The sequence below is a fragment of the Theropithecus gelada genome, chromosome X (assembly GCF_003255815.1).
Source record: "Theropithecus gelada isolate Dixy chromosome X, Tgel_1.0, whole genome shotgun sequence".
NCBI lineage: Eukaryota > Metazoa > Chordata > Mammalia > Primates > Cercopithecidae > Theropithecus > Theropithecus gelada.
The window spans coordinates 10,124,308-10,142,349 of NC_037689.1; the positions used below are offsets into that span (position 1 = coordinate 10,124,308).

Here is an 18,042-nt window from a genome sequence, read left to right on the forward strand (position 1 = left end):
CCCACAGTCGAAGTCTTAGAGCTGGGGCTCTAACCCATGCTGCGTCCCTCAAGGGGGCAGCTTCGGAAGCTTGGCCATTTAGAGAAACACTCCCCAGCAATTACCCCCGACTCCTGGCTCTCCTGCCCTTCCACAGTCTGGGGGGCAGGGAGGGGACAGCGCTGCATCATTCCCTGTGGCACTCCGCTCTGGGGCCATTAACAGACGCCTCCCCATCGATCGGATCTGCTAAGTGCTGCTGATTCAGGCGAGTGGGGGTGGGGGCCCCTGGGGGCAGAGGGGGTAGGAGCTGGGCAGGAAGAGAGGGGAGTCCAGGAAGGAGGTGGAGAGAATTGGCAAAGTTCCCTGCCACCCCCATTTTCCAGATGACGCGACTGAGGCCCAACCAGCTTTGTAGGAGGCGGAGTCTCCCCAGGGTCCCTCTCTGGCTGTCCTAGGGGAGGGGGCTCGGGGAGCCACGAGGCCCCTCCCTGCCTCCCTCCATCTCCCGGCAAGCTCGGAGGGGCGGGGAGAGAGAGCCAGAGGAGGAGGAGAACTCAGGCAGCTCTGCAGAGGGGGCCAGGAGCTCGGGTGTTTGGTACCCCCAGCCCCACCGCTGTTGCTGCTGCTGCAACGGGGACACAGGTGAGGACGGCCCGAGAGGGAGGGGGAGGGGGACCACCACTAGCGCTGTCCTCATCCTTCCCTGGTCCAGCCCCCATGCCCTAGCCCATCCTGGGATAGTCCCCAGGGGTCCCACTGGACCTTGCCCTTCCCAGGCCTCCTTCCGGGGACCCTGCGCCCTCTCCCTGCCTATGCCACCTCTCCTACGCCTGGCTGTGGTTGCTTCTCTTCCTCCTGCTGCCGCTGCTGCTACTGCCACTGCCCAGCACACACCGCCAGCCCCTCGGGGTGTGGTTTCCCCAGACCTGCCCCCAACGGTGGGACCCAGCCTTCTCCCGGCCTCCCCTGCCAGCTTCCTGCAAAGCCCAGGAGCCCCCCTCCCTGGAGACACACCCAACTCCCTTTCAACACCCCACCCTCCTCTTAACCCCATTTTGGGGGTAACCCCCTTCCTCTTATTTAGTCTTCATAGATCCCCTGGGTGCTCTGGGACTGTGCCCAACTTCCTAACATTTGAATCCCAGCTCCTTGGAATTCCCCAGGCCCCTTTTTCCTCCCCGTAGAACTCCTGAGACTGTCGACTCAGGCTTTCTTGGCCCCTCTAGACACCCACCTCCCCCAGATAACTCTCAGCCTCTCAAAAAATAACCCAGCCCCCTATCCACCCCTTTGGATAACCTCTTCCCCTCTCCAGCCCTACTAGGCGGCCCTCGCCTCTCCTTTCTTCCCCAGAACTCCTCTAGAGTACAGACATCCCCCCAGGCTATTCTTGGCAGCTCTAGGCAGTCCCAAGACACCTTTCAGCCTCTTTACAACCTCCTGGATCCACAGCCACCCCTCCAGATGCACCAGCTGCCTTTCCAGATCCATGAGGGGGGTCTAACCCTCTTATGCTTCCCCTAGAAGCTTGAGGGTGTGGACAACCCTCCTCACCTGTCTCAGCCCCTCTAGAACCCCCACTTCCAGACACTCTCAGTCTCTTTCAAGCACCTCTGGTCCCATTTCTACCCCTCCGGATGCCCCAGTCTCCTCTCCACCTCCACAAAGGAGTTCCAGGCTCTTCTGCCTTCCCTGAGACTCTTGAGAGTGTAGAGAACTCCTCACGTGTTTCTTGGCCCCTCTAGACGCCCCCAGACACCTCTCAGGCACAGGCTAACTCCTTTAGAATCATCTCGGTCTCTCTAAACCCTCCCTCAGCTCCTTCTTGGCCCCATCCCCACACCTCTTTTCTGTTCTCTATGTCCCCAAGTCCCTTCTTAGTCCCTCAGGACATTGCCCAGGCCCCTCCTAGGCTCTGTAAATGTCCCCCAAACTCCTTCCCATCTCTCTAGTTCTTCCTCCTGGTTCCTCTTGGCCTCTCTAGACACCCCCAGTTTCCTTGTTCAGGTGGCTCAAGGCGTCTCCAAGCCCCCACCATCCTGGAGACAGCCACATTCTCCTACGCGCCACCCTCACTAAGTCTCCCTGGGCTTGGGGAGCGGCACGATGGCGGCAGGCCTGGCCACGTGGCTGCCTTTTGCCCGGGCGGCAGCGGTGGGCTGGCTGCCCCTGGCCCAGCAGCCCCTGCCCCCAGCACCGGGGGTGAAGACATCTCGAGGAGATGAGGTTCTGGTGGTGAACGTGAGCGGACGGCGCTTTGAGACCTGGAAGAATACGCTGGACCGCTACCCAGATACCTTGTTGGGCAGCTCAGAGAAGGAATTCTTCTACGATGCTGACTCAGGCGAGTACTTCTTCGATCGCGACCCTGACATGTTCCGTCATGTGCTGAACTTCTACCGAACGGGGCGTCTGCACTGCCCACGGCAGGAGTGCATCCAGGCCTTCGACGAAGAGCTGGCCTTCTACGGCCTGGTCCCCGAGCTAGTTGGTGACTGCTGCCTTGAAGAGTATCGGGACCGAAAGAAGGAGAATGCCGAGCGCCTGGCAGAGGATGAGGAGGCCGAGCAGGCCGGGGACGGCCCAGCCCTGCCTGCGGGCAGCTCCCTGCGGCAGCGGCTCTGGCGGGCCTTCGAGAATCCACATACGAGCACTGCAGCCCTCGTTTTCTACTACGTGACCGGCTTCTTCATCGCCGTGTCGGTCATCGCCAATGTGGTGGAGACCATCCCATGCCGCGGCGCTGCACGCAGGTCCTCGAGGGAGCAGCCCTGTGGCGAACGCTTCCCACAGGCCTTTTTCTGCATGGACACAGCCTGTGTACTCATATTCACAGGTGAATACCTCCTGCGGCTGTTTGCTGCCCCCAGCCGTTGCCGCTTCCTGCGGAGTGTCATGAGCCTCATTGACGTGGTGGCCATCCTGCCCTACTACATTGGGCTTTTGGTGCCCAAGAACGACGATGTCTCGGGCGCCTTTGTCACCCTGCGTGTGTTCCGGGTGTTTCGCATCTTCAAGTTCTCCAGGCACTCACAGGGCTTGAGGATTCTGGGCTACACACTCAAGAGCTGTGCCTCTGAGCTGGGCTTTCTCCTCTTTTCTCTAACCATGGCCATCATCATCTTTGCCACTGTCATGTTTTATGCTGAGAAGGGCACAAACAAGACCAACTTTACAAGCATCCCTGCGGCCTTCTGGTATACCATTGTCACCATGACCACGCTTGGGTGAGTGCGGACTCCATGTTGGGGGCTGCCCGATTACACTCACCCTTTCTGTAAAATTAGGAAGTTTAAAGGAATGATCTCCTTCCTTCCTTCCTCCCTCCCTCCCTCTCTCCCTCCCTTCCTTCCTTCCTTCCTCTTTCTTTTTTAGATGGAGTCTTACTCTGTTGCCCAGGCTGGAGTGCAGTGGCAAGATCTCAGCTCACTGCAACCTCTGCTTCCTGGGTTCAAGTGATTCTCCCGCTTCAGAATCCCAAGTAGCTGGGATTACAGGTGCATGCCACCATGCCCAGCTAATTTTTGTATTTTTAGTAGAGATGGGATTTCACCATGTTGGCCAGGCTGGTCTCAAACTCCTGACCTCAGGTGATCCGCCCACCTTGGCCTCCCAAAGGGCTGGGATTACAGGCGTGAGCCACCGTGCCTGGCCTCTCTCTCTTTTTGAGCTTCAGTTTGCTAATCTGTACAAACTGAAGGAGCTGGACTTATTCTTCAGATCCCCCCCAGCTCTGACAATGCCTTGATTTTCTAGGTCAGGAGACTTGGGTTCAAGGATTGTCTTAGCTGCTCTCTTTCTGTTGATGTCATTTTCTCATGGCCTCAGTTTTCCCCTCCGTAAAATGGGGAATGCTGATCCCTTCATCATCTAGAGAGGATTCAATGACATCACAGTTGTGAAAGTTCTCTGAATGTTTCTGGTGCAGGACACATAGGTGTTGGCTTTCTAGCACCTCTTTTTCTGTTTTGGGGACCCATGTCTCCCAACCTTCTAGAATTGTCTGCTGTGTGGGGCACTACTTCTGTGCCTTTGTGATTCCTTGATGTTTCCCAGAACAAGATGTTTTCAGCTTTTTTTTTTTTTTTTTTTGGTAGATCCCTGCAGAAGAAACAGAGTTCGGATAAAAGTATCAAATGGAATCATTGAACTCATGAGCTTTCTAAAGATACTGTCTAGGGCAGATGCTGTGATCCTTCTCTAAGTTTCCATCACTGGGATTGGGTATACAGTTGGTGCTCAGTATCTGTTGAAGGAATGACTGAATGAATTGGGTTTGCTCAGTTTCTTCATAGAGGTACAAAAAAAGTTGATTTGGGGTTTCTAAAGCGTAGAAACCCCAATTCTAGTTGGAGGTCCAGGATCAGACCAACAAACAAATACAGAGCGCTGACAGTAGGCTGGAACTGAGTATTTTGATGGCTTTTACTCTATTCAAGTCCTCACAACAACTCTGTGAGGGTGGATGTCTGCCCATGTCTCATAGTTGAGGACACGGTCTGAGATGACACATCAGAGAGCCAGCAATGGCCAAGTTGGAGAGACTTTTGAGCAGAGTCCTGAATGCTTAAAATGAGTCAAAATACAGAAATAAGGAACAGCCATCCTAGGGCACAGAGAAAAGGCTTAGAGGCTAAAGACTGCAGAGACTGTGTTTCTGTGGAGGAGTTCTGATTGGTTCTGCGGTCAGAACAAAAGTATGCAGTGTGATCTTGGGCGAGTCAGTTACAGAACCTCCCTGATCTTCAGGGGAGCTCTCTGTGAACAAGTTAGTAAGGTTGGCTTGGCTCTATCTCTATGGGAGGTGGGTGGCATGGAGAAAGACAGGGGGGTTTCAAGGCTCCTCCCTGTTTTGTCATATGTGGACAGTTTTCAAAGATTCCCCTACAGGGAAATGAAAAGGGGTCCTACTTAGACCGGGTAAGAGAGGCAGCCAAAACCAACAAAACACTCAGCCTGGGACTTGAAGCCCTTCGACTGGCCCATGGTGCTGGGACTCTCCTCCTAGGAGGAGGCTGTGTTCACTGTCTGTGACTTCCTCATGCTCCCCTCTGTTGGTTTTCATAGATTTCTAGCTGACTCAGGTGCTTGGTATGTAGCTTGGACAGGGGCAGCAGATGGTAGGGGTTGAGGGCCAGGCCCATTTCTCACTTGACTCCCCAACATTTTACAGAGCAAGAAACTGAGGGACTCAGAAGGTTTGAGTGCCTGGCCAGGGTCACAGAGCTAGTCCGGATTAGATGGGATGGAGTGAGGGACTGAAAGGTAGGTGGGCACTTTTCCTGACCTTGGCCTACCTCCCCTCACTCCAGCTACGGAGACATGGTGCCCAGCACCATTGCTGGCAAGATTTTCGGGTCCATCTGCTCACTCAGTGGCGTCTTGGTCATTGCCCTGCCTGTGCCAGTCATTGTGTCCAACTTTAGCCGCATCTACCACCAGAACCAGCGGGCTGACAAGCGCCGAGCACAGCAGGTAACTGCGCTTTCCATCCGAGCACCTCCCACTCCCTACACCCCAAGCCAGTCTACTTTGGGGCTTACCCACCTGACCTTTTATCTCCTCTCTCTGCAGAAGGTGCGCTTGGCAAGGATCCGATTGGCAAAGAGTGGTACCACCAATGCCTTCCTGCAGTACAAGCAGAATGGGGGCCTTGAGGTGGGTTGGGGCCTGGATTGGGGTTGCAGTGAGCCATAACAGGGGGAGGAAGGTGCTGCCCTTATTGCTCTGCTCCATCCACTCCAGGACAGCGGCAGTGGCGAGGAACAGGCTCTTTGTGTCAGGAACCGTTCTGCCTTTGAACAGCAACATCACCACTTGCTGCACTGTCTAGAGAAGACAACGGTGAGGCCTAATGTGAGGTGGTATAGCAGAATAGAAAGGGGTCCCTCTGAGGCCATGCCAGTTCTCTCCCTTGGATGGGAGGCTCACTACAAATTGTGGAAATCACACAGAGCTTCCTGGAAGAGGCTACAGGAGAGCCAAGCCTTGAAGGATGGGCAAGGGAAGGCAAGAGGGAGCAATTTACAGAAAGGAGAGAACAGCCTGAGCAAAGGCTTGAGGGTGGGATTAGCTCCCATGGGATGCCCCGTGACCCCGCCTCCCTTCTGCCCACAGTGTCATGAGTTCACAGACGAGCTCACCTTCAGCGAAGCCCTGGGAGCCGTCTCGCCGGGTGGCCGCACCAGCCGCAGCACCTCTGTGTCTTCCCAGCCAATGGGACACGGAAGCCTGCTGTCTTCTTGTTGCCCTCGCAGGGCCAAGCGCCGTGCCATCCGCCTTGCCAACTCCACTGCCTCAGTCAGCCGTGGCAGCATGCAGGAGCTGGACATGCTGGCAGGGCTGCGTAGGAGCCCTGCCCCCCAGAGGTAAGCAGCCCTCCTACCTGCTAGCCACACCTGGGGAAGCTCAGAGCTTAGACCAGAAGCTCTGAGATTCCATGACTCCAGGCCTAGCAAGTCAAGCTCGAACCCAAACCCCTCCATACTGGAAGCTTGGGCTTATCTTGTCTGGATCTCATTCTTCATCCATTCTTTTTTTTTTTTTTTTTTTTTTTTGAGACAGAGTCTCACTGTCACCCAGGCTGAAGTGCAATGGCGGGATCTCAGCTCACTGCAACCTCCACCTCCTGGGTTCAAGCGATTCTCCTGCCGCAGCCTCATGAGTAGCTGGGGTTACAGGCACCTGCCATCATGCCCAGCTAATTTTTGTATTTTTAGTAGAGATGAGGTTTTGCCATGTTACCTAGACTAGTCTCGAACTCCTCACCTCAAGTGATCCACCTGCCTCAGCCTCCCAGAGTGCTGAGATTACAGGCATACGCCACCTCGCCTGGCCTCTTCATCCATTCTTTCACCAAACATTTATTGAGCACCTATTGTGTGGCAGGCACAGTTGTAGGCAACTTGGATGTGGCAGTCAATGAACAGACAGAAGCCCCTGTATCCTATTCTAGTGGGATAAGACAGTTAACTTCTATTCTAGTGGGATAGGACAGTTAATAAACAAATACATAGATTATATAGCATATCAAACAGCTGTAAATGCCAAGGAGAAAAGTCAGTCAGGGATGGGGGCTAGAAAGCATAGAGCAGGCCAGGTGCGGTGGCTCATGCCTATAATCCCACCACTTTGGGAGGCCAAGGCGAGCGGATAACAGGAGTTGGAGACCAGCCTGGCTAACATAGTGAAACCCTGTTTCTATTAAAAATACAAAATACTAGCTGGGTGTGGTGGTGTGCACCTGTAATCCCAGTTACTTGGGAGGCTGAGGCAGGAGAATCACCTGAACCAGGGAGGTGGAGGTTCCAGTGAGCTGAGATCGCACCATTGCACTCCAGCTTGGGCAACAACAGCAAAACGCTGTCTCAAAAAAAAAAAAAGAAAAGAAAAAAAAAAAAAGAAAAAAAAGCGTAGAGCAGGTGGTGATGCAGATTTTTTTTTTTTTTTTTTTTTGAGACGGAGTCTCGCTCTGTTGCCCAGGCTGGAGTGCAGTGGCGCGATCTCAGTTCACTACAAGCTCTGCCTCCTAGGTGCATGCCATTCTCCTGCCTCAGCCTCCTGAGTAGCTGGGACTACAGGCGCCTGCCACCACGCCTGGCTAAGTTTTTGTATTTTTAGTAGGGACAGGGTTTCACAGTGTTAGCCAGGATGGCCTCGATCTCCTGACCTCATGATCTGCCCACCTCGGCCTCCCAAAGTGCTGGGATTATAGGCATGAGCCACCACGCCCAGCCTTTTTTTTTTTTTTTTTTGAGACTGAGTCTTGCTCTCTTGCCAGGCTGGAGTGCAGTGGCTCAATCTTGGCCCACTGCAACCTCTGCCTCCTGGGTTCAAGCGACTCTCCTGCCTCAGCCTCCCAAGAAGCTGGGCCTATAGGCATGCGGCACCACACCCAGCTAATTTTTGTATTTTTAGTAGAGACAGGGTTTCACCATGTTGGCTAGGATGGTATCGATCTCCTGACCTCATGATCCACCCACCTCGGCCTCCCAATGTGCTGGGATTACAGGCGTGAGCCATCGCGCCTGGCTGCGTTTTTTGGTTTTTCTTTTGAGATGAAGTTTTGCTCTTGTTGCCCAGGCTGGAGTGCAGTGGTGCAATCTCGGCTCACTGCAACCTCTGCCTCCCGGGTTCAGATGATTCTCCTGCCTCAGCCTCCCGAATAGCTGGGATCACAGGTGCCCGCCACCATACCCAGCTAGTTTTTTATATTTATGTATTTATTTATATATTTATATATTTATTTATTTATTTTTGAGATGGAGTCCTGCTCTGTCGCCCAGACTGGAGTGCAGTGGCGTGATCTTGGCTTACTGCAACCTCCGCCTCCCGGGTTCAAGCAGTTCTCTGCCTTAGCCTCCCAAGTAGCTGGGACTACAAGTGCGTGCCACCACGCCCAGCTAATTTTTGTATTTTTAGTAAAGATGGGGTTTTGCCATGTTGGCCAGGATGGTCTCAATCTCTTGACCTTGTGATCTGGCCACCTCGACCTCCTAAAGTGCTGGGATTACGGGCATGAGCCACTGCACCCGCCAATTTTTTATATTTTTAGTAGAGATGAGGTTTCACCATGTTGGCCAGGCTGGCCTCAAACTCCTGACCTTCAGGTGGTCCACCTGCCTCGGCCTCCCAGAGTGCTGGGATTACAAGCATGAGCCACCACTCTCAGTTGGTGATGCAGTTTTAATAGTGTGGTCAGGGAAGGCTTTACTAAGGTGACAACTGAGCCAAGACCTGAAGGAGGCAAAGGAGTGGGCTATGCAGAGGAAGGAAGAGCTTTCTAAGCAGAGTGAACAGCCTGTGCAAAGGCCTTGAAGCAGATGTGGGTCCACATTAGAGACATAGCAAGGAAGCTATCATGGGTGGAGGAGAGTGAGCTAGGGGGAGAGTGGTAAGAGGCAAACTCAGAAAGGAGTGAGGGTCCCACCTTAGATCCTACTGTAGACACTTGGAAGGACTTGGACACTGTTAGGAGTAACCATGAGAGAACATTTTCATATGTATGCTCATTGTGTTCCAGACACTGCTCTGAGCACTTCGTAACATTTTCAATCTCATTTAATCTCCACAGCAACCCTATGGGAGATAGTGTTCATTCCACGCTACAGATGAGAGAAGAGAGAGGTTTGGAGTGGTTAAAATAGGACCAGGATTTGAACCCAGGACTGTCTGACTCTAGAGTCCTCACTCTTTACCACCATAATTGGGGATGCAGGAGAAGTACTTACGTACTTAGCAGTGTCAGGGACCCAGTAGGTGCTCAATAAATGCCATGATTGCTATGGCAAGTATTAAGATAACTTTTTTTTTTTTTTTTTTGCGACTGAGTCTCACTCTGTTGCCCAGGCTGGAGTGCAGTGGCGCGATTTCGGCTCACTGCAAGCTCCGCATCCTGGGTTCATGCCATTCTCCTGCCTCAGCCTCCTGAGTAGCTGGGACTACAGGTGTCTGCCACCACGCCCAGCTAATGTTTTGTATTTTTAGTAGAGATGGAGTTTCACCATGTTAGCCAGGATGGTCTCAATCTCCTGATCTCGTGATCTGCCTGCCTTGGCCTCCCAAAGTGCTGGGATTACAGGCATGAGCTACCGCGCCTGGCTGATAACTTTTATTTATTTATTTATTTATTTTGAGATGGAGTCTCATTCCGTCGCCCAGGTTGAAGTGCAGTGGTGCAATCTCAGCTCACTGCAACCTCCACCTCCTGGGTTCAAGCAATTCTCCTGCCTCAGCCTCCCAAGTAGCTGGGATTACAGGCATGCGCCACCATGCCCGGCTAATTTTTTGTATTTAGTAGAGACCAGGTTTCACCACGTTGGTCAGGCTGGTCTTGAACTCCTGACCTCAGGTGATCCACCCGCCTTGGCTTCCCAAAGTGCAGGGATTACAGGCATGAGCCACCGCACCCGGCCTAAGATAACTTTTTAAGAGCCTTCCATCTTTTCCACAGCCGCTCCAGCCTCAATGCCAAGCCCCATGACAGCCTTGACCTGAACTGCGACAGCCGGGACTTCGTGGCTGCCATTATCAGTATCCCTACCCCTCCTGCCAACACCCCAGATGAGAGCCAACCTTCCTCCCCTGGTGGCGGCAGCAGGGCCGGCAGCACCCTCAGGAACTCCAGCCTGGGTACCCCTTGCCTCTTCCCTGAGACCGTCAAGATCTCTTCCCTGTGAGGGGTAGACCTGCCCATTCAGAAGGTCCTCTTCATTTTTGGGAAATCCTTTCCAAAGCCATATTTTTGGGAGGCAGAGAGAGGCAGACTTGGACACCCCTTCTGCCCCCCTACTGAGAACTATGCAATGGAGTTTCATGAAATGGTCCACATAGTGGGGAAGTAGCCAGGAAATGGGAAACTTCCCCCCACCCCAGACATTTTTCCTGGTGGGAGCTGAAGCACTGGGCTTCCACAGGCCCCTGGCCTCCTTGCCCCAGCACACTGGGACTGGCCCCACTCTCCCAGCTGGACTCCTGCATGCTCCTCCCCTTGGGCTCTCAGTTGAAGGTAAAGCTTTGATCTGATATCTGAGGTCTGGCCTAAGAAGGAGAGTTGAGATTTCCACCTCCCTCTGGCTGGGATATGGAGCTTTGGAGGTTCAGAGAAGAGAACCCTCACCTCTGATCTGGCCTCTACACGAGGTCCTCACCCTCCATCTGGCCCAACAATTCCCAGATTCTGAAGCTTGGAATGCAAACACAGGCTTCATGGGCTGTGGCCTCTGCAGTGACCTGCCATCCCCAGGCCTTGCCTGAGGGGTCAGGCTGCCTCTCCCAACACACACTCAGATAGCACAAATTCTACCATCCCCTTCCCTGGCTGCTGGAAATGGGACCCCGCAACCCTGTCCTCTGCCAGGCCCCCAGCAAACTCTAGCAATAGCAGCTGCTGCCGTGTCATTATGCAAAGCCTCTGACCAGTTTGCTGCAGCATTTACATCTGCCCTAATCAGAGGGGCCACCTCTAACTCCTCCTCCTCCTCTCTTCTCCTCTGGTTTGCCTCCTTCCTGGGTTGGGCTGGAGTCTGGACTGGCCGAGATAAGAGCCTGGCAACCAGCAAGAGCTGGGCTGTATTTGGAGATCATGGGCTGATTCCATGTTCTTGGGCAAGAGTCCAGAAGCATCAGGGGCTCAGGCCTGGGATGTTTTTGAACTTTGGGAGTTATAGGAGACAGGAGGAACTTCTCCTCCTCCTCCCCTACAATTCCTTTTCCCATATTCCTTTCTTCTCCCTCTTGGGTCACCTTCCAGAACTCTGCTCTCAGGCTGAAATCTGGCATCATCTCAGGTTCCCTGTCCCCAGCACTGTCCCCATGGAGCTGGCGGCTGACAAAGATGTAGTTTCCATCAGTCAATAAAACCTGAGAGGAGAGATGAGGACTGAGTATCTCCTGGCTCTGTGGATTTGGGGGCTGGGTTGGGCTTGGGGGTTGAAAACACTCTGATTTCAATCCCTTTTGGCTAGGAAAAGGGCAGGTATGGGTCAAGGTATGGGAGATGGATGGTTGGTGATGTATTCTGGAAGACGGGGATCCAGGAGAAATGAAAGAACGTGGTTTGAGGAGTCCATCTACAGCCAGTGAGGCAGGCCAGGGGGTCCTGAGACATTCCTCCTTGGATATCATCTGCGCCAGCTTCCTGATTCACAGATGGGGAAACTGAGACCCAGAGAAACACATAGAGGAGACTTAAACCCAGGCTTCCTGACAGCAAACAACTCTGAATTTAACCCTAATAAAAGCATCACTTGGTTTGGTGAATTTCCTTTCCTTATGGACGCCCCCTACATTCTCTCTTCTGGGCTACTGGCTACACTAGGTTAGTGTGTGGCTGAGTTCTGTAGAGCACTGAGCAGACAGACCATGGATTCAGGTTGATCTGGGTTCCAGTCCCTGGGTGAGAGAATCATTTACCTTCTCTTGCCTCAGGTTGCTAATCTGTGAAATAGGGATAATTCATTTAGTCACCAAATATTTATTAACTTCCATTATGTGCCAGCCCTAGGGATACAAAGGTGGGCAAAGTAGACATTGTCTCTGATGTATAGTTGAGCATGGAAGGCAGACAAGTAATTACAACATGGGGTGTGGCAGAATTACAACAAAGATCCATGGGTTATAGAAGCATGCAGATGGCAGGAGAACTTAACCTGGCCAACACACAAGGAATGAGTTGGAGTTAGCCAGGCAGCAAATCAAAGGATGCAATGTTCTGGGCAGAGGGAACAGCATGTGCAATGACCTGGAGGTTAGAGAGTGAGCTCAGGCCTTTGGGGAACTGAAAGTATTTCAGTCCAGCTGGGGAGGAGAGTGTGGGGCTGAGGAGAGGAAGGATGGAGAGGTAGGCCAGATAACAAAAAGCTTTGACGCTATGACGCGAATTTTGAACTTCATCCTAAAGATAGTGGGGACTTCTAAAGGCTTTTAAACAGAAAAGTCATGATGAAGTTTGTGTTTCAGAATGATCATTCTGGCTATGGAGAGTAGATATAGAGAAACAGTCCTGGAAGGAAGAAAAGTAGGGAGGAGGCTTTTATAATAGTTTAGGTGGTAGGGGACAGTGGCTTGGACTAGAGTAGTGGCAGTAGAATTGCAGAGTCTAGAGATTTGGGAGGTAGAATTGGCAGGACTTGGGATTGACAGGCATGTGGGAGTTGAGGAAGAGGGAGCAGTCAAGGTTGACTCCCAGGTTCTGGCTTGGACAACGGCTGGATGGGAGTGCTATTCCCTGGTAAAGGGAACATCAAAGCTGTTAGCACTCAGTGCTAGGTACATAGTAAGTACTTGGTGAAGGGTAGCCATGATTACTATCTTGAGTTCAGTTTTAGATGTGTAGTGAGTGAAACATATGGGGCTAGAGTGAGATGATCATGAGAAGATTCAATGTGATAATGTGCATTTGGCACAGAGCCATGAACACAACAGGCCTGGTAAACATGAAAGTCCCCTCCTCCCATTAAGTCTCATGAGCAGAAAACACTACTTAGAACCCATTTATTACTTACACCTTTCAGGGAAGAACTTCAACTAGGGTTAGTATCTGAAGGGAGGCAAGGCTATACTCAAAACAGCTTTCCCATGGTCTCTTTCAGTCAACCTGTTGTATGGCTTGTCTCCTAAGACTGGAAGTGAACTCCTAATACCTTCTTGGTTCATCAGCTCATCTGAACCCCATAACCATTCCCTGAGGTAGTCTGGGCAGGCATTATCATTCCCGTTTTACACATGGGTAATCTCAAAAGCAACACAATGACGTGCTCAAGATCATACAGTTGGTAATGGTCCATCTGTGCCTGGAACTGAGGTCTTTCTGGCTCCAAAGCCTAGGATCCTTCCACTGCACCACCATGCAGACTACTTTATTGAACACTTCCTATGTGCTGGGCACAACACCAGGCCCTTCAGAAGCATTAATCTCTGATCCTCAGATTGGAATTATCATTGCCAATTTATAGAACAGAAATTGAGGATGGGTGCTCACTTCGCACCACATATACTAAACTTAGAACGATACAGAGAAGATTAGCATGGCACTATGCGAAAGGATGACACGCAAATACGTGAAGCGTTCTTTTTTTTTTTTTTTTTTTTTTGAGGCGGAGTCTAGCTCTGCCGCCCAGGCTGGAGTGCAGTGGCCGGATCTCAGCTCACTGCAAGCTCCGCCTCCCGGGTTCACGCCATTCTCCGGCCTCAGCCTCCCGAGTAGCTGGGACTACAGGCGCCCGCCACCTCGCCCGGCTAGTTTTTTGTATTTCTTAGTAGAGACGGGGTTTCACCGTGTTAGCCAGGATGGTCTCGATCTCCTGACCTCGTGATCCGCCCGTCTCGGCCTCCCAAAGTGCTAGGATTACAGGCTTGAGCCACCGCGCCGGGCCGAAGCGTTCTATAAAAAAGTAAACAACAACAATAACAAAAGTTGAGGACGGGGTGGGAGTTAAATGACTGACAAAGATCAATCAGACAGGAAGGGTAGAGCTAGAATTAGCGTGTAGCTCTCCAGCTACTCAACAGCAGGGATTCTGCCAACCCCATTTCGAGACGCTGAATGGTGACAGAGCTGATTCATAAACCTCGATCGACCCAAGCAAACTCAGTTTTAGAAAAAGGCTGGGCTTGGCCAGGCGCGGTGACTCACGCCTGTAATCCCAGCACTCTGCGAAGCCGAGGCGGGAGGATCGCTTGAGCCCAGGAGCTGGAGATCAGCCTGGGCAACATAGCGAGACTTTGTCCCTACAAAAAAGTGAAAAAAAAATTAGCCGGGCGTAGTGGTGCGCGCTTGCGGTTCCAGCTATTCGGGAGACTGAGGCGGGAGGATCGCTTGAACCTGGGAGTTGGAGTTTGCAGTGAGCTATGATCGCGCCACCGCATTCCAGCCTGGGCGACAGAGTGAGACCCCCGTCTCGATTAGAGGGGAAAAAAAAAAAAAAAAAGGCTGGGCCGCGCCTGCGCACTAGCCGTAGGGCCGGGGAGGTCAACGCGAGGGCGAGACTACTGTGGTGCCAGAGAAGGCGTGTCTGTTTCCCAAACAACCACTGTCCCCACGGTGCTTGTCTGTCCCAAGGTTGGTCGGTATGACGCGAGTGACGGCGTCTTTTAGCCAATCACCGCAGAACTCAGGCTGTTGCCGGGGTGAAGCGGTGTCCGCCTCCCCGGAAGAATATTTGTAGGTGGGTGGGACCGGAAGTGACGCTACAGGGGAATGCTATGCCCTGGGAGTGTTGATGTTTTCCAGTCATTCCGGCTGACAGCGTTCAAGTTGGAAGCCTGGAGGGGAGGTGTTTTTCCTGTCGTACGTGGGACAGGCCACACTGTCCGTCCGCAGTACCGACGACTGCGAGTCAGAGCTTCAGGGAGAAAAGTGAAGAGCAAGACGGGACCGACGGGGAGAAAGGCTGGGAACCAGGGTGTCGACTTTGACTGAAATTTGAGACGGAGGGCACCGGAGGGCGAGCACTCGCCTGTGATTGGCCCGTGGGCGTCGTCGAGGACCCACGCAGCTGCTCAATTGGTTGGTGTTCGCAATTGTTGTGGCTGCGGCGGCGATTTTGCCCACGTACTTCCGAGCAAGGGGCGGGGCTGTGCCCTGGCGCGCGTGCGCAGCGTCCCGGGGCCCCACCCGGTAGTGCAAGAACCTGCGAGGGGGCGGAGCGAAGAGGTGCTTGTTTTGGTTCTGTTTCCTTTGAAGCAGAAGGCAGGAACAAGCGTAGCAATAAATTTGCTGGACTTGGAGAGAAGGTTCCGACAAACTCGCCGCACTGCCTTCATCTTGGACTTTACATCCGGGTTCTCCTCCCGGCGTGACCCGCGCGCCGCCGCCGCCGCCGCCGCCGCCGAGGGTTCTCGAACCGGTGCCGCGATCCCTTTATCCGGGTTTCGCCGTTCCCGTCGTGCTTAGCGCACTACACTAGCCCCCCTCATCCGGGTTCTCTCCCGGCGTGCCTCGCGCCGGGTTTGTTGGGGGGTACTCGGCGGTGCAGCCATGACTATACTCCCCAAAAAGAAGCCGCCGCCTCCCGACGCCGACCCCGCCAACGAGCCGCCGCCGCCCGGGCCGCTGCCCCCGGCGCCGCGGCGCGGCGGGGGTGTGGGCGTGGGCGGCGGCGGCACGGGCGTGGGCGGCGGCGATCGCGACCGTGACTCCGGCGTCGTGGGGGCCCGTCCGCGAGCTTCGCCACCGCCTCAAGGCCCGCTACCAGGACCGCCGGGCGCACTTCATCGCTGGGCGCTGGCCGTGCCGCCTGGTGCAGTGGCGGGTCCCCGGCCACAACAGGCTTCTCCACCTCCTTGCGGGGGCCCAGGTGGTCCCGGCGGCGGTCCCGGCGACGCGCTGGGCGCAGCGGCGGCGGGTGTGGGTGCCGCGGGCGTGGTGGTGGGTGTGGGTGGTGCCGTAGGCGTGGGCGGCTGCTGCTCCGGGCCTGGGCACAGCAAGCGGCGACGTCAAGCTCCTGGGGTTGGCGCGGTTGGCGGGGGCAGTCCCGAGCGTGAGGAGGTCGGCGCAGGCTACAACAGTGAGGACGAGTATGAGGCGGCTGCAGCACGCATCGAGGCTATGGACCCTGCTACTGTCGAGCAGGTAAGAGCTGCGGGATGAGGGGTGGGCGGCTACGGCAGATGGGACCCCCAGACTGTGAAGAGACTCAAGGAAGGCTGTTTGAGATCGCCCCAAGGGATTTAGGCGTTTTCACTGGGCCTGACAGTCTTCTCTGGTGGTAGGGGTGTGAGATGCCTTCTTTCTTCCTCTCCAGGGATTTGGGGCTAGAGGCCTACGATAAGGTGGCAGACTTAAAGATGGGATCCGAGGCCTCTTTTAGGGTCTGTAATCGTCATTTCAGTCCTTGGGACCTCATCTTGTAGGGCCAATAGGTGGGAATTCTCCAAGAGACACAGGTAGGATCGCGCCCCTCTTGAGCAGGAGTCTCAGGTCTTCCAAAAGACCTAGGTCTGTGTTCAGTGGCTTAAGAGCTCTTTTCCTTTGGGATAGAAGTTTGAGATTCCTCCTCCAGGAAAGTCAAATAAGGTGGAGACCTCAGAGATCAGGTCTGAACATCCCCAGGGAGCCTAAGCCCTTTCAAGAGTCTAAGACACTCTGCATGTAGGACAGTCCTCTCCTGCTTCACTAGGTAACACGGCACAGGACCACTGAATAGCCAGACCGGAGACCTCAAGGGTCCTAAGTCTGTCTTCAGGGGCCTGAGAGTCCTTATTGTAGAATCAAGGTCCTGACACACACACACACACACGCCCCCTTTAAGGACAGGGATCTTCTAAGCTTTTTCCAGGGATGTAAGACTTTTCGCAGGAATATATGATTCCCTTGCCCTTGGGGACAGGGACCGAAACCAACACCCAAGGACCAGCAGCTTTACTTGAGTACAAGAGACTCATCCGCTTTCTGAGTGACAAAGGTCTGCATTTCCTATCAGTGGCTGAGACCTACCTCTTCGGAGACAAGGCCCTGACTCTCTTCAGGATCTTAAGCTTCTTGTAAGAAGAGATGGGCCCTCAGCGCCCCCACCAGGGGCCTGAACCTTTCTTCAGGAAAATGAAGACTCACAGCGTTGGATCCTAGGGCCTAAGATCCACCTGCTTATGGACTGAGGTTTTTAGAGACCGAGTCTGAGGCCTCTTCGGGGGCGTGGTGTTCTGCTGCAAAGGTCTCAGACAAGGTGAAGCCTTAGGAGATTCTTCTTCTCAAGACTAGTGTCTGAGTGGTTTTGGGGGTCCGAGACTCCCTACCCCACAAGCATATGTGACCTTTTTACCCCAATTATAAGGGACTGAAACATACCTTGGGGATACAGTATCTCATTTTCCCTTTTGTAACAGGGGTTTGAGGCCCTCCCCTCTTTGGGCCTAAGCTTCTTGTCAGGGACATATGACCCTTGCCTTGGGAACTTGAGCCTGAGACTACTCCTCAGGGGACATGGGCAACATGGGATCCCAGAGATGATGTCTGGGGCCTCCCTACAGATCTCTGCCTACATTTAAGGGCCTGAGACCCACTCTGCCAAGGACACTTGAGCTTTCCTTCAGGGACGGGAGACTCATACATACCCTGGTGACTTGTGTGTCTAGAGGTAAGGTCTGAGCTTCCTCCTCAAGGAACTTAAGGTGTACCCCTGAGAAACAGGAGGACTCCTCCCCCGACACCTGAGCCCTGAGACCCTTCCCTTGGGGCATGGATAAAGGATTCCTGTGGAACAGGGTCCTGAGTCTACCTCCAAGGGTTTGAATCCTACCTCAGGTGTGCGAAGGCCTGTTCCCCACCTTAGGACCTGATTTCTGAACCTGTCCTTAGGGTACTGTCACCTCACCTCAGACAACATACATACACCCTAGTCATAGGGGTCATTTGGGGATGTAAGATTTCCTGCCTCGGGGACTTGGGCCTCAGATTCCCAATTCCTTTCGGGGACATGAGTAGAGCAGGATTCTGAGGAAAAGAGTCTGGGCCCGAGCTTCCTCTCTGGGACAAGATATCGTTTGCCTTAGGGACTGGGGCCTGGCTCCCAGTTGGGCATGAGGCTCTCCCGCTACCACACCAGGCATTCTTTTTTGTAC

At 53.7% G+C, this 18,042-nt stretch overlaps 2 protein-coding genes and 1 non-coding gene across 8 annotated transcripts in view; all 3 read left to right on the top strand.

Moving 5' to 3' along the window:
• The first annotated feature begins 520 nt into the window (after positions 1–520).
• Positions 521–11,359, top strand: KCND1 (potassium voltage-gated channel subfamily D member 1). Its single transcript, XM_025372094.1, has 6 exons — positions 521–3,209; positions 5,295–5,457; positions 5,557–5,640; positions 5,728–5,826; positions 6,100–6,350; positions 9,935–11,359. The coding sequence occupies exons 1-6, from the start codon at positions 2,089–2,091 to the stop codon at positions 10,158–10,160; spliced, it is 1,944 nt and encodes a 647-aa protein (XP_025227879.1). The 5' UTR covers positions 521–2,088; the 3' UTR covers positions 10,161–11,359.
• A 2,095-nt stretch (positions 11,360–13,454) lies between these two features.
• On the top strand, positions 13,455–13,561 carry LOC112616657. The gene has a single exon (XR_003117698.1). It is a non-coding gene; the product is annotated as a U6 spliceosomal RNA (small nuclear RNA).
• Positions 13,562–14,675: 1,114 nt separating this feature from the next.
• Positions 14,676–18,042, top strand: part of OTUD5 (OTU deubiquitinase 5) — a 35,969-nt gene continuing 32,602 nt past the window's right edge. For 4 of the 6 annotated variants that reach the window (XM_025372097.1, XM_025372098.1, XM_025372095.1 and 1 more), the window contains exon 1: positions 14,676–16,054. In XM_025372097.1, coding sequence (XP_025227882.1) covers positions 15,461–16,054 — 594 coding nt within the window. In that variant the 5' untranslated portion in view covers positions 14,676–15,460. The remainder of the gene's footprint in view (positions 16,055–18,042) is intronic. The other 2 variants (XM_025372100.1, XM_025372099.1) reach the window with 1 other exon arrangement.